Source organism: Miniopterus natalensis, chromosome 7, assembly GCF_054644295.1.
Source record: "Miniopterus natalensis isolate mMinNat1 chromosome 7, mMinNat1.hap1, whole genome shotgun sequence".
Lineage (NCBI taxonomy): Eukaryota > Metazoa > Chordata > Mammalia > Chiroptera > Miniopteridae > Miniopterus > Miniopterus natalensis.
This window is the reverse complement of record NC_142087.1, coordinates 44730307-44743541: the sequence shown is the minus strand read 5'-3', so window position 1 is coordinate 44743541 and position 13235 is coordinate 44730307. Positions and strand designations below refer to the sequence as shown.

The 13235-nt window shown below is 41.1% G+C and overlaps 1 protein-coding gene across 1 annotated transcript in view; it reads right to left on the bottom strand.

Moving 5' to 3' along the window:
- Window positions 1-13235, bottom strand: part of LAMA3 (laminin subunit alpha 3) — a 186157-nt gene that overhangs the window by 88560 nt on the left and 84362 nt on the right. Inside the window, exons 24-29 of the mRNA XM_087819001.1 lie at window positions 10077-10237; window positions 6904-7012; window positions 4835-4932; window positions 3796-3940; window positions 1572-1698; window positions 1351-1490 (exon numbers count right to left, since the gene is read on the bottom strand). Of these exons, the coding sequence (XP_087675127.1) occupies window positions 1351-1490; window positions 1572-1698; window positions 3796-3940; window positions 4835-4932; window positions 6904-7012; window positions 10077-10237 (780 nt within the window). The remainder of the gene's footprint in view (window positions 1-1350; window positions 1491-1571; window positions 1699-3795; window positions 3941-4834; window positions 4933-6903; window positions 7013-10076; window positions 10238-13235) is intronic.

Sequence of the window (13235 nt, the reverse complement as noted above, 5' to 3'; positions counted from 1 at the left end):
TCAGTCTATGATCCTATGTAGGAAATGATGAGGGCTGGGCAGACCCCTTGGAGCAGCAGCTTAGAGAAGCAGCGGCCTGGAATGCTGGGTGGGGACAGGAGATCTGGGGGGTATGCAGGGTCCTGTCAGGACTCCCAGGGCCCCATGGGATTCATGCCTGGGATGCCTCTGGAACCACAGAGGTTGCTGTTTTGTATTTTAAAGGTGAGCAGACTGAAATGGCAGGACCAATGGGGAAACTCATACCATGGCCTGCCCCTGAAGTTTCAATCATATCAGATAGTCTATTGTGAATAATTATAGCCCCAGTTTTTAAAAGTCCTGCTTGGTTCTCTGAACCTGTACAAATGAGACTAAGCTAGTAACAAATGCTGTAGGAAATTTCAAATATCTTTGTCAACTACTCACCAGCATACAGTTTATAGAGAGACTACTGATCTCATATTACTCAATTCAATAAACATTTGCCAAGCACCATGTGCCAGGTGGTGTTCTAGGCACAGGGGAGACCAAATAAATAAAGTCAGGTCCCTGTCCTTAGCAAGATGATATTCTCGGAAAGAAGGAGCGCGAGCAAGGACTAGAGGGCCCCGGAGCAGGGCCTGGCAATGCTGCCTGGCTTTGTGGAAGGCTTTACCAGCATTGGGTGACTGTGATTCCATCAACCAAAGTGATGAACAGGGGAGGGGGCACATGGGCCTGTGCAGGTAACAGGACAAGTTTGAGGGGCTTATGAGATCTCTGGCGATAGAGACATGCAGCAGATGGTCCCATACTGGGTCTGGAGGTCAGGAAAAATCAGAGATGAATGCACAGATGTGGGTGACACTCTCACCAAGGACAGAATAGAATCAACAGGCACAGATAATGTTACCCGGAGAGAAATGATAAAACAAGGGCCCAGGGTCCCACCTGAGGGAATGCCAACATATGGGGACTAATGGAAGGAGAAACCACAGAAAAAGCACTAGAGAAAGTGAGGAAAAACAAGAGAACACAGCCATGGAAGCCACAAAAAGAAAGTTTTTAAGAGCAAAGGGGTCTTAAATTCTTCAGAGAGAGACCAGTCAGAGGAGGGGTCAGGAGAGGAAGGGCTGGTAGAGCGTGAGGCACTCGCTCACCACAGCTTGCACGGGAGTATTTTCTTCCTATTTACTCTCTATTATTTTGTTTGATTTTAATTGTCACATGCTTTCTTTTTTGTAATAGACAGCTGCAAAATTTAAACATTTTTCTATAAATATAACTTCATTTCCTTGGAGGAATTATTGTCATGAGCCAAACGGACCCACAGAGTGGCTGACCAAGGCAATCATGTGAAGAGTGAGCAGAGGGGCAAGCAGAACGCACCAATACTAAGGACTTTCCTTCTGGAACCTTCACAGTCACAACCACCTCAGGCTCTGTGAGGTCAAACTCCACTTGGTCTTCAGCCATCACTTGGTCCTGGCAGCCAAGCACATGGGGGCAAAAAGAGGCACGGAAGACACCTGGGCAGAAAGAGGAGGTCCTGTCACACCACCACAAGGCCTAGTGAGGCAGGCAACCACGAGCCTGTCCCTGCAGCTCACCTGGCGACAGCTGCCTGCCATCCACAGACACCTGTGCGGGAAACGTGGGGTGCACCGGTTGATGAAAATGGATGACAATAACATACCGGCCCACGCGTGGCACGCGTCCTCTCAGGGTCACTTGGTTCTAGAAGGAAAAAGGAGAGGGGAAAAACTCCTCAAGCTGCAGAGCTACGACTAATTAGAATCACAGGATATTCTGAGGTTAAAAACCAAAACAACCAAGGTATTTACCCAAGCTAAGTAAAAACCTTCACCGGAATGTTTATAGCCGCTTTATCTATAATCACAAACACTGGGAACAACCCAAATGTTCCTCAGTTGCAAAACAAGTAAACCCACTGTGGTACAACCATGACGATGTGGAGAGGGGGTAATCTGGTACAATCACTTTGGGAAACTGTCTTGAGTGTTTTGCCAAAGTTGAACATATAACTGAGCACTTGCAGGTCTCAATACCTACCCATCAGAAATGCATAATATGTTTGTCAAAAGGCCGTAGGAGTATGCTCTCAGTGTCCAACTACTACTTGTAACAACTGTGTAATAAAAGTCAGACTCCATTTTGCATGTCTGACCACTGACGGTTTCCAAGATCATCACCACCCTTCTGTCTTGGGCCCCACGCCTGGATTAGACAGTAAGGAAGCCCAGGTGCGCATCCCTTGGCACAGCGGGAAGTTCAAACCACACCAATTCTAGCCCTTGGAGAGGGATCCTCCCCCGAGACCCCTCCCCAGCCCCACGCCCATCCAATCACTCTGCAAACCAGGCACACCCCTCCGTTCCTTCGTAAAAGCTTGGGTGTGCGCCCCCTTCTCCCCAGAAAGCCTCACTATGTAAGAAGCCTTTTCAAACCCTCAAAAACACCCCACAAGGATAACAACTAAGGCTTATCCTCACCTGTCAGATGAGCACCGTGACTCAGGGAGGGTAAGTAACTTGCTGACGGTTATACACTAACTTGGTCACAAACCGGGACTAGAACTCTATTGTCTTGATTTCAATTCATTTCCTTCTACTATTTTCGGCTTCCCTTCCCATATGAGATCTTACTACATTTTCTCTCTCAGGTCTGTTAATTTCCTAACTCAACTCAATGGGAATGGACACAGCCCATCTCTAGTATTATAGGGACATAATATCATCAGAACAAATGTGAAGTCTTGTGATTTTGTAGTTTACAGTGAAAAAAATTGTATTTCTCCTACTACTTCATCTTCATGCTCTAGATCAGCAATTTTCAACTGGTGTGCCACAAGAATTTTTAAAACATGCAATACCTGACTATTTAGTCAGGGCCACTGACCTCTTTTCCCTTAGACTGTCAAATAAAAAAAATGATAACAGTCAACTCAATAATAGCTGGTTAGTGTGAATGCCCTGTCCTGAACCATAAACATAGTATAGGTCATATAATAGAGTTGCATCTTATTGGTCACATTGAATAATAAGGTTGCATCTGCTTGGTTAATTCTTGGCACCAGAAATCTTTATATATAAGTATAAGCACCTACTTTTTTAAAAAGTCACTTTGGAGCAAAAAGGATAGATAATTACTATTATTATTACTATTATTTTTTAAATAGGTCAAAACTATACCTATTTTTTGTCAGATGGGCAAAAAATATATTTTTTGGTGTGCTGCAGAATTTTAGTAATTAGTTTATGTGTGTCATGAAATGAATAAGGTTGAAAATCACTGCTCTAGAAAACTAATCAATCACTAAATGTTTATTGAGAATTTCTTTCTTGCAAGGAATTGTGCTTGTGCAGTTGGTGATACCAAAAAAAAATTGTTAGACACAGCAGTTATTCTAAAAGTGCTTACATTCCAACTTGGGAAGATAATAAACTCAATAGTGTTAAAGAGCAATGGCCCGTGAAAATATGAGGTGTCACAAGATGGGCCATGAGAACTGGCCAAATGCTTTAGACAGAGATGCAGGAGGGAAAGAGAGCAGCAGGAAGGGGTGGTCATAAATAAGATTAACCAGATGCCTGCAGGTCTGGATCCTCCACAGTTGAGAGTAGAGGCTCTCAAACTTTAGGGGCATCTGAATTCACTGGGAAGGTTGTTGAAACACAGATTGTTGGTTCAGTAGTACTGAGGTGGGGCTTGCGAATCTGCATTTCTAACAAGTTTCAGGTGATGCAGATGCTGCCGGTTCAGGGCAACACTGAGAACCACTGCCTTAGAAACAACACACTCGGGGATTCCTACCTGTGGTGCCATCAAGGTGACGCCAGTAACAACATCAGCAGAAGGTGAAGGATCCTGGTGCAGGAGAGGGGGAGAACCACCATGTGGGACATCTAAAATTAATGCTGCTGGAGGAGTTTCAGGGGACAGGGAGACACAAGTGGCTCTGAAAAATAGAATATTTTAAAATTTTATTTTAAAAATAACCAGAAAAAGGGAGAACTGCCCATTGGTGAAGATACAGATTCTGAACATAAGACTGTGTGAGGTTCCAGTCTTGGGGGAACCATAGGACTGTGGCGATCTTTATACTGGCCAGTGTATTCCAGCCACCTTCTCAATACAATGAGCTAAAATAGAAAGAAAAACCTTAATTTTGAGGGAAAATAAACTACACATAAAATTTCTGAAACTTCCTTTTCTATAACTAAAATTGTTAAATGAGACCAATGCAACGAAACATTATTATTCACCTCTAAACATAAATGTTGACATAAAACTGTGTAAAAACAGGAGCAAGCACACATCATTTCTTTAGGCACAGCCAGATTTCATTGCCTTGCTAGTTTCCATAGTCCTAACCATGTGCACAGATTTTATGACTGTGTCTATAAATTATTTTTGAATCTACATCAAAACAGCTCTACCAAAACCCCAATAAACATTGGTTAGCAAAGTCTCATAACACGGTTGTGGAGTAGGTCATTATATTCATGGTTTTTTAAATGAAGAGCCTCAGACACAAGGATTAAAGGATTAGACAAAGTGAGTCTACGAGACCTCAGAATAGAAGTCAGAGTAACTGCCCACGAGAACTGGGCTTAACCATTTCCCCCAGTTGTTACTGTGTCAGCTTCCTGATCTTACAGAATTCTGAAGAGAATTCTGGGGTAAATGATTTAGCTGTTTGTTTGTTTGTTTGTTTGTTTGTTAAATTCATCACCAGCTTTTAGCACCTTGACCTATGGTCACTTCTGAAGTGAAGTATAAAGTTGCGCCTTGCAAGCATTACAGTATCACTAGGAGCATAAACAAGGGACAAAGGAAGAGAACACATTACCTTTGATTATCAAATGGCCCATAACTGGCAATGCATTTTACTTGAGGTTTCAAATATTCAGTTGAGAATTCTTCAATGGGTATGATACAAATCTGATGCTGTTGAGCAAATACAATGCAAAAAGATACATTGCAGTTATCAGCAAAACCGGTGATAAGGTCAAACACACTTTTTAAAAAAGCTATTAAGTAAAGAATTCATCCAGAGAAATTACAATGGTTATTTTAAAGTAGTAAAAACTGCACGATGGTACTCCCTATGGTATTATTTTGTGCAACAAATCCTTTTTACTGTTATTAAAGGTCAGTGGCTGAAATGCTCTTGGAATAATTATATAAATAAACAAAATCATGTGAAAGTTCAAAAACAATTCTTCGTCAGTGACTTTTGGTGCCTTTTTTCCCTCTCCGGCCCTGAGATGCTGGCTTTTCAGAGCCCTTAGCAGAGAAAGGGGGAGGTGTAGTGGGCAGCCAGGGAGCCTGCTATTCAGACAGCTGCTCCCTCGACAAACAATCCTTCTTAATTCTTAATAGAGGATGACTCATTTCTCAGGCATATTTGGATTTCATTGAAGAACTGCCTCCAGAGCTAGTTTTTGAGTCATACAAGAAACTCAGTTATTAACTTACCAACATATTTCATTTAAAATCAAAACTGTATTACCAGTTTGATCATAGAGCTATTCAGTATCAACAACAAAATTTTTTATTGAACATCTACTATATGCCAGGCACTGAGACTGGGGAATCCTGCAAGACCAAGATAGATAACATCCCTGCCCTTATGGAGCTTATATTCTATCAGCCTTGACTCTGAATGATATTTGACTATTTTCAAAAAGCGCAAACTTATGCTTCAAAGGTGAAGATTCAGCCCCTGCCGGGTAATTCAGTTGGCTGGAGCTTTGTCCTATACACCAAAGAGGCTGCAGGTTTGATTCTTGGTCAAGGCACATACCTAGATTGCAGGTTCAATCCCTGTACGGGAGGCAACAGATCAGTATTTCTCTCTCACAGTGGTGTTTCTCTCTCTCTCTTTCTCTCTCTCTTTCCCTCCCTTGTTCCTCCTCTCTAAAAAAATAAAATCAATGAACATATCCTTGGGTGAGTATTAAAAAAAAAAGATTAAGTTTCAGCCCATTATAACTTCTAAAGATGAAAAGATTGAGTCAATTGGATTGTTATGTTTAAAAAGAGATTTATAATTTTAAAAAGAAAGTCTTAAATTATTATATACTTCATAGAGTAATTTTTTAAATTGAATTCTAGGTACTGCTTTAGCAAAAGCTCAAAGGTTTTACTACTGTCAAGCACAAATATTTAAAACACATTAGAACAGGCTGCTGGGCATTCCCCAGGTTGTGATGTATGCTTAATATTAGCAGTAACAGGAAGTTGCTTCATACTTAGATATTTTTATGTCCCTGAGATATTTATTGTGAATCTGGCCACTCCCTCCTAGCCCAGATCTCACTGTCTCTGTTTATCATAATTCTCAACATTTAAGTTGTGCTATTAAAAAGGGTGGACTTGAAGCATATTTAATCTGTCAAACTTGTCATTTTAAGTCTTAATATTATATATCAAATTAACTGAGTAATGTTCTTTTGAAATAGATGAACAGTAGTCTGGAAAAAAATACCAGAGGATTATAACCCTTAAAAGTCTGAAAGAATCAGCCAAGAAGCTAATATATATAATAAAATAGTAAAATAAGAAAGAATATAAACAGTAACTAATGCACTTTTCTACACCAGCAATAATAATAAGCTAGGAAATTAATGATAAAAGTTATTTCATTCATAATAGTAACAATGAATAAAAATTAATGAAACAGGGTTTGTGAGATGTGCTCAAGTTTGATGATTAAATTTTATTGAGTGTTATAAAAATGGCTCAAACAAAGACCAGGCAAGATAGATTTCTAGATGGGGGGAATGAACATCATAAAGCTGGCAATTCTTCACAGGGTTACTTTTATAGATGTAATAAAAACCCAGCCAAAATTTTAATAAGCTTTTTTGAAAACATAGATATCAACCAAATGCTTCTAGAACCCAATGGGCCTACCAGAAGGAATCGGGCCGTACGTGCTTTGAGCCGAATGCCTGCATCTGCTAACAGCTCGTAAGTGGCCAGGCGGCTCCTGCCATCGGTCACAGCGCTCCGGCAGAGGACACTGCAAGAGGAAACAGTTTTCTTAGTCTGACCCCCCTGGTCTCCCTCACTTTGTGCCTTCCTGCGGGGTGGCTGATTGCTCTTCAGCTTCCCGTTTATGACCCGGTGGCCAACGCTGAATTTTCCTGCACGGTGAGCTTGAGAGGGATGCACGGGGAAAGAGCCTCCCCACACGGTCCGAGCTGCACCTCGAGGGGCTCAACGCCTTGCTTACCTTTCCCACTGGCTTTATGGGATATGCACTTGGTTCAGTCAGCGGGAGAACGAGTCCCAGGGTCAATAGTGTCTGATCTTTAAAGACAGCTTCTTGGAAATTTACCAACATCCTGGGTACTGTTGGCAATTAAAGTTGTCCATGGGCCTCACAACCACCGTCCCACGGGACATCAGCGAGCGTGGCTGGCCTCACACAACGTCGTGGGCTACCCATTTTGCCTTTAGAAGTCCAGTCTGCTCCTTCTCATACTTCCTTCTTCATTTCTACCAGGGGTCCCCCTTCCCTCAGTCCCATCAGGAACATTTAAAAGGTCACAGTTTTGAACCAAGAATACACCGTAATGGTAAAACCCATAAAGGAAGTTTTTTTTGAGGAATGCTCTGACTCCATACCTCTGTAGCAACTTTTCTGTCTGTAAATATAATTTGGAACAAGTGATACTCTAAAACAAAATGACCATCTCTAGGAAACACAGGGTGGGGCAAACATAAGTTTACAGTTGTTTGTATGGAAAATAATAAAATAATTAATAAATAATAAAAGAATAAACTCTGTGTACTCACAACTGTAAACCTACTTTTGCCCCACCCTGTATTTGAAATAATTTATGCAATGACTTTTGGGGTGAGAATTAAAATGGGACAGTGTATAAGGAGCTAAATACAGTTCATGGCATATATTAGAAACTCAATAAACAGTCATTTCCTTTTCCTTTTTGTACATGTGTATGGAGGTATGAGTGTGTGTCAACTAAAGTGCATTCCTTTTGGATTCAAGCATGATCCTGAAAGTTAAATATATTAAGTAATTCAATTAGGTTTAGATTTATCCTGACCTTCTATTAAATTCCTTCCAAGACTAGACTAACAGTAATAACTGGATTGATTTAATCATTAATGATCACCCCTCTTATGGAGGGCAGGTTGGATTTATCACAGCACTATTTTGAAAAATGATATTCCCACTAGAACCACTACCTTTCTGCTGGGATATTGTTTTTAACAACATAGAACTCACTTGAGAAATGCTGGTAAAGTTTCAAATCTCAGCAGGATATGTTGCAATGCTGAAAGGGCCTGCCATTTGAAATAGGTTTTTATGGGTCAAATATTTTCCAATTGCACATTGTTGGACTCTGGTATATGTAACCTGTTCATTTTCATTTTTCCACATAACAGGCAAAGTAGAGAAAGGGAAATGTTTTAGGCAAGTGAATAAATACCACGGGACCTTCCTGGGAGTGGTTAAGTACAATAAAAGTGATTCCTGGTCTAAAGCAATGCTGTGTTGGAACTCTAGTCATGGAGGCTGATGGTGGAGAACGTTGGTGCTGTCATGTCCACAGCCAAAATGATCTGCAGAATATCTTGTAGTTCTTCCCCTAATGTGTCGTTCAAAGGCCACAATGCTTATGGAATCCTGGGAGGCTGTCCTTTCTTCCTTTGGTTTTGAAATCACTCCTCTGCTTGGCATAGATATTCTCAGTCTCTTCCGAAATAATTCAGAGAGCTACCAGGGTCCTTTGGAATGCTTCCTGGTGTCCTCTTAGCCATCTCTACATTGTATCCCGTGGAGTAGGGATCAGGCCATGTGACCTGGAAGGAGAGCTGATCTAGAGGGTGGACTTGGACAGACAGGGTGTGAAGAAGCCTTGCCCCAGGCCCTGTGGCCAACAGTCATCAGGATTCATGTGGAGGGGTGACCCACCCATCTGGGAGTGTACATTCCAGTGGTTGCTGATGTCACCTATAGGTGAAACTAACATTTTCAGATAACGAAAGAACATTCTGGGGAACTTTTGGCCCATCTGGCGCTCCTATTAAAAAATCCAAATATGATTATATTCCTTATTTTTTAAATCATCCTCCCAGAGAAAGAGGTGGATTAGACTTTTTCAAAAATATTTTTAAAAGAAGGAAGCCTTCATAGTTTGTTTTTTAGGGTTGCTGAGAGTGTGATGTTAATTCAATAACCATTTCATCAAGTCTCATAAGGTACTTTCCATTCTAAGCTACTAAAAGTAACTCTTTTCATAAGTTCTTTTATTTGCAAAACAGGGAAAATGTCCAACTACTTCAGGTCATCTTGGGTGTGACAAAAAGCAACATGAAAGTAGAAGCGGCAAAGTGTTTAAGGCCTTAGCCATGACCTGGGTGGGCGCATTGCCATTCTCCACCTGCTGCCTCTGACTTCCAGTTCCTAAATGGTAAGTAGAACAATTAACTTCATGTGGAAACACCCTTTGCACTGACTTTGTAATTAAAGCGTGCTCTGAATATTTGCCTATATTTTGAAATATTATGCCAAGGAAACAACTTTTAATAAATCCCTATCAGAGCTCTTGGAAGAGGGGAACATCAGGGTGAAATGTTAAAATCCTTTGTCCCATTATTTTCACCTGATGAAAATTGAACATTCACGATCTCCAGTTCTGAAGGGTGTGTTGGGATGGCAGGCGCGACAGAGAACGAGACTTTTTCCCTATGCTACACACCTATGCACTTTGCACAGCATTTGATGTGAGGGCACTGACTTCACTGCGCCATGCAGGGGGTGGCAGAGAATAAAATATAAAGGTTGCGCTGCTTCATGCCAATCTGAGCCCAAATGGTAAGTAGAACATACAGCTTTTAGAGAAAATGCAACATTTTCCAGACCCTGCCAACAGAGAAACCTCCCCACACCCATACTGTATGGTGATGTTGGATCACTCGACTAGGCACTTGCTTCTTTTCAAAATCAGCCTAAAAACGGAAACAGCTTTCCAAATCCAGATAAAAACCAAAGTTCCCAAAGCTGACCTCCTGACTGTTCAGTTACAGGGCACCCCCAGGGCAGCACTGATTACCTGTACTTGCAGCTATAGATGTTCACCTGGCCGGCCAGGACAGACCCGGGGCCCTCCACGTGCACGTCCACCACAGACAGCTGCTCTGCTTCCGTGGAATACTCCACCATGACCACGTAGTGGCCAACCTGCGGGACCCGCAGCTGCAGGTGCAGTTCCACCTGTCAGAGAGCCCGAGCAGACAGACGTGGGATGTACTGGGTGAGTTTACACAGGCAATGGTGAAAACAGGGCTTACTAGACACCTGGAAACAGTTTTCTATGTCATCATCTATAGGCACGATGCCAGATAAAACACAGGATGCTCTGTTAAATATGAAATTCAGATAAACAACACATAATTATTGAATATTTTTAATTTAAATTTAATGGGCCATCCAGTATTTTTATCTTCTAAATCTGGCAACCCTACATTTAGGAACTTCTACTTTTTCTACTCATATATTTGCCTTTTTTCTCAAGGTAAAACACACTCCACACTCCATTCCTTTTTGAAGTAAAAAGAAATTTCCAATGAAAGATAAGAAGAATGGGAGATAAAAAGCCTTGAGGCTTTTTAACTGTTCTTTAATTTAAAAAGAAACTTTAAATTATATGGATGCAAATAATGTAAAGTGATACATACACCCTACTCCTGGGATAATGATAAATAATAGCTTGGTTTTCATACTCGCAAACCACTTTGTATGTCTGAAAATGCATATGTATATGTACTTTAAATAAAAAAGAAAAACTGTAATCATAATAGGCAATCCTGGATGCATTCACAATGGCCCACAAAGCCTAAAGTACTCACTGTCTAGCCCTTTACAGAAAAAGTATGCCTGTCCCTGATACCACCTATTGATTAAGAACTTGGAGTCTGGAACCATACTGCCTCTCGCTGTGACCTCTCGCTGTGTGCCCCAGTGTCCTCCTGTGTAAAAATGAGGGTAACAATTGTACCCACCTCTTAAAATTATTATGAGGATTAAATGGATTCATACATGACAAGCCATTAGAACTGTACTTGGCATGTCGTAAGTGCTATATAAACAGTAATGATTATAACTATGATTATTGCTTTTTGCCATGACTTGCTTTCTTTCTCAACAGTACTTCATGTGTCTATAGCAGTACATACAGATGTACTTCATTTTTCTAATGGCTGCCTATCATTCCGTAATATGAATGTAAAATAATTTATTTAATAATCCCCTATTTATGGACACTTAGGTTGTCTCTAATTTCCCCTATAACATATAATGTTACATGATTGCCCATATAATATACATGCACATATATACATATACATACATATTTATCTCATTATGTTAGTATTTCTCTAAGATTCCTAGAAATAGAATTTCTAGGTCAAAGCGTATGTGCATATTTAATGCCTGAGCCAACATTTGAACTACATTTTTAGCAGTTTAACCCACTGCAGCTTATAAGCTCAGGCCCAGCCAAACTTTATGACATCTAATTAAAATCCTCCAGCCCCTTGCCTTCAGGAAATTCACATTTACTCTTTGAACTACACACAACTGCCGTTTTCCACAGTGATTTTTCTATCCCTTAAATAATAGAAAGACCTCCCTCAGGGAAAAAATGTGGCTTATCCACACCACGTTTCCATGTTACAGAGTGAAATATGAAGCTGCCATTGGCCCATGTGGAGAAGTTATTACAAGCATTTCTCCTCTGGGCATCTCCAAATGAGGGCTTGTCTGTCTTCACCCCACACACAGGCCAACGATGCATTGAGTTTTCTCCTGGAAGTTATTATTGGCTGCCAGTTCTGTCACAGAACTATTATAAATTCCTATTACTCTTTCCACTCTGAGTTCTAGGGGTTGAGTTTTAGAAGACTCGTGGGAAGGGTTTTGAATACATTTGATGGCAAAGGTGGGTTTTGAGAAAGTCAGACAAAAGACATAAAAGATGGCAAAGAGAAACTTTACTGTTTGCTTTTTATTATCAGTTATTTGTTTTTCAAAAAGGGAAACTTTAAGAAAACCAGTGTCAAGCTGGAGGGTTCTTTCCAGTTTTATGGCACCCAACTGCCCTCATCTATCTACCGGTGTTTCAGGATAAAGACATAAGAGGTGGTGTATCAAACATGCTGCTTCCACAAAGATGACTAACATGTCAGATGCCAAGGTGAGCATTCAAAAGGATTTGGTAGACAGACATTTATTAAACATTTATTTTGTGCCAGCCTATCAATAAGGCAGTGGGTATACAACGGGAAACCAGACAGACCTGCTCTCTGCCCTCAGACAGACTTTAATCAGATAATTAGATAGTTAGATAAGTAAAATGCAAAATTACAGGTATGACAAATGCTTGGAAGAGGTGCTGAGAGGGGTGCAGGAGCTAGTTAGAGAGATGAGTAGAGAAGGGAGTCTTCCTAAAGAAGCAATAACTTAGCTGAGCACGGGAGGACAAGCAACAGATAACCAGGCCACGAGGGGAGAGAAGAGCATTCAGGCCGAGGGAACAGCCTGCAGCAGGAGGCTGCCCTGTAACGCACAATCCTGGAGGCAGCACACAGTGCGAGTCCAGGAGAGTGAAGGAGGCCACAGTGGGGGGGAGCAGAAAGCAAGGGGAGGTGTAACAAAATTGGGCGGTCAGAGCAGCAGCCTTATAGGCCATTGACATTTTTTGTCTTTATCCTAAGAGCAATAAGATGTTATTGTAATGTTCCGATTATGCATGTGTGAGGGTGGGGTGAGAGGGTGAGTGATGATTAGATATTTCTATCAGAATGAGGATGTTGCCTATAGTATGGAGAATGGATTGGTTGATGCGATGGGCAAGAACTGATGTGGGTGAGCTAACTAGGAGGCTACTGCAGAGATCCTTATAAAAATGATGGCATATTGAATAAGAAAGACAAGTGGAGGCAAGTGGAGATATTCAAGAAAAGTCCATCCTAGGACTTTCCAGTTAAATATAATGGGTTAAAATACATATTAATCTTCCCTCTCACAAAAATAAGAGTCAATTTTTAAAAATCATAAACCCACAAAGAAAAATGGAATAGGAAAGAGGAGAAGAACAGATCAGAGAAATCAACAAAATTTTGGAAGCTGGAAAGCAAATGGATGTTAACTAATTGCGTCAGATAAAGCTGAAACCTAAGTGGGGGGGCGGGGGAGCGGGGGGGTGGGGGGG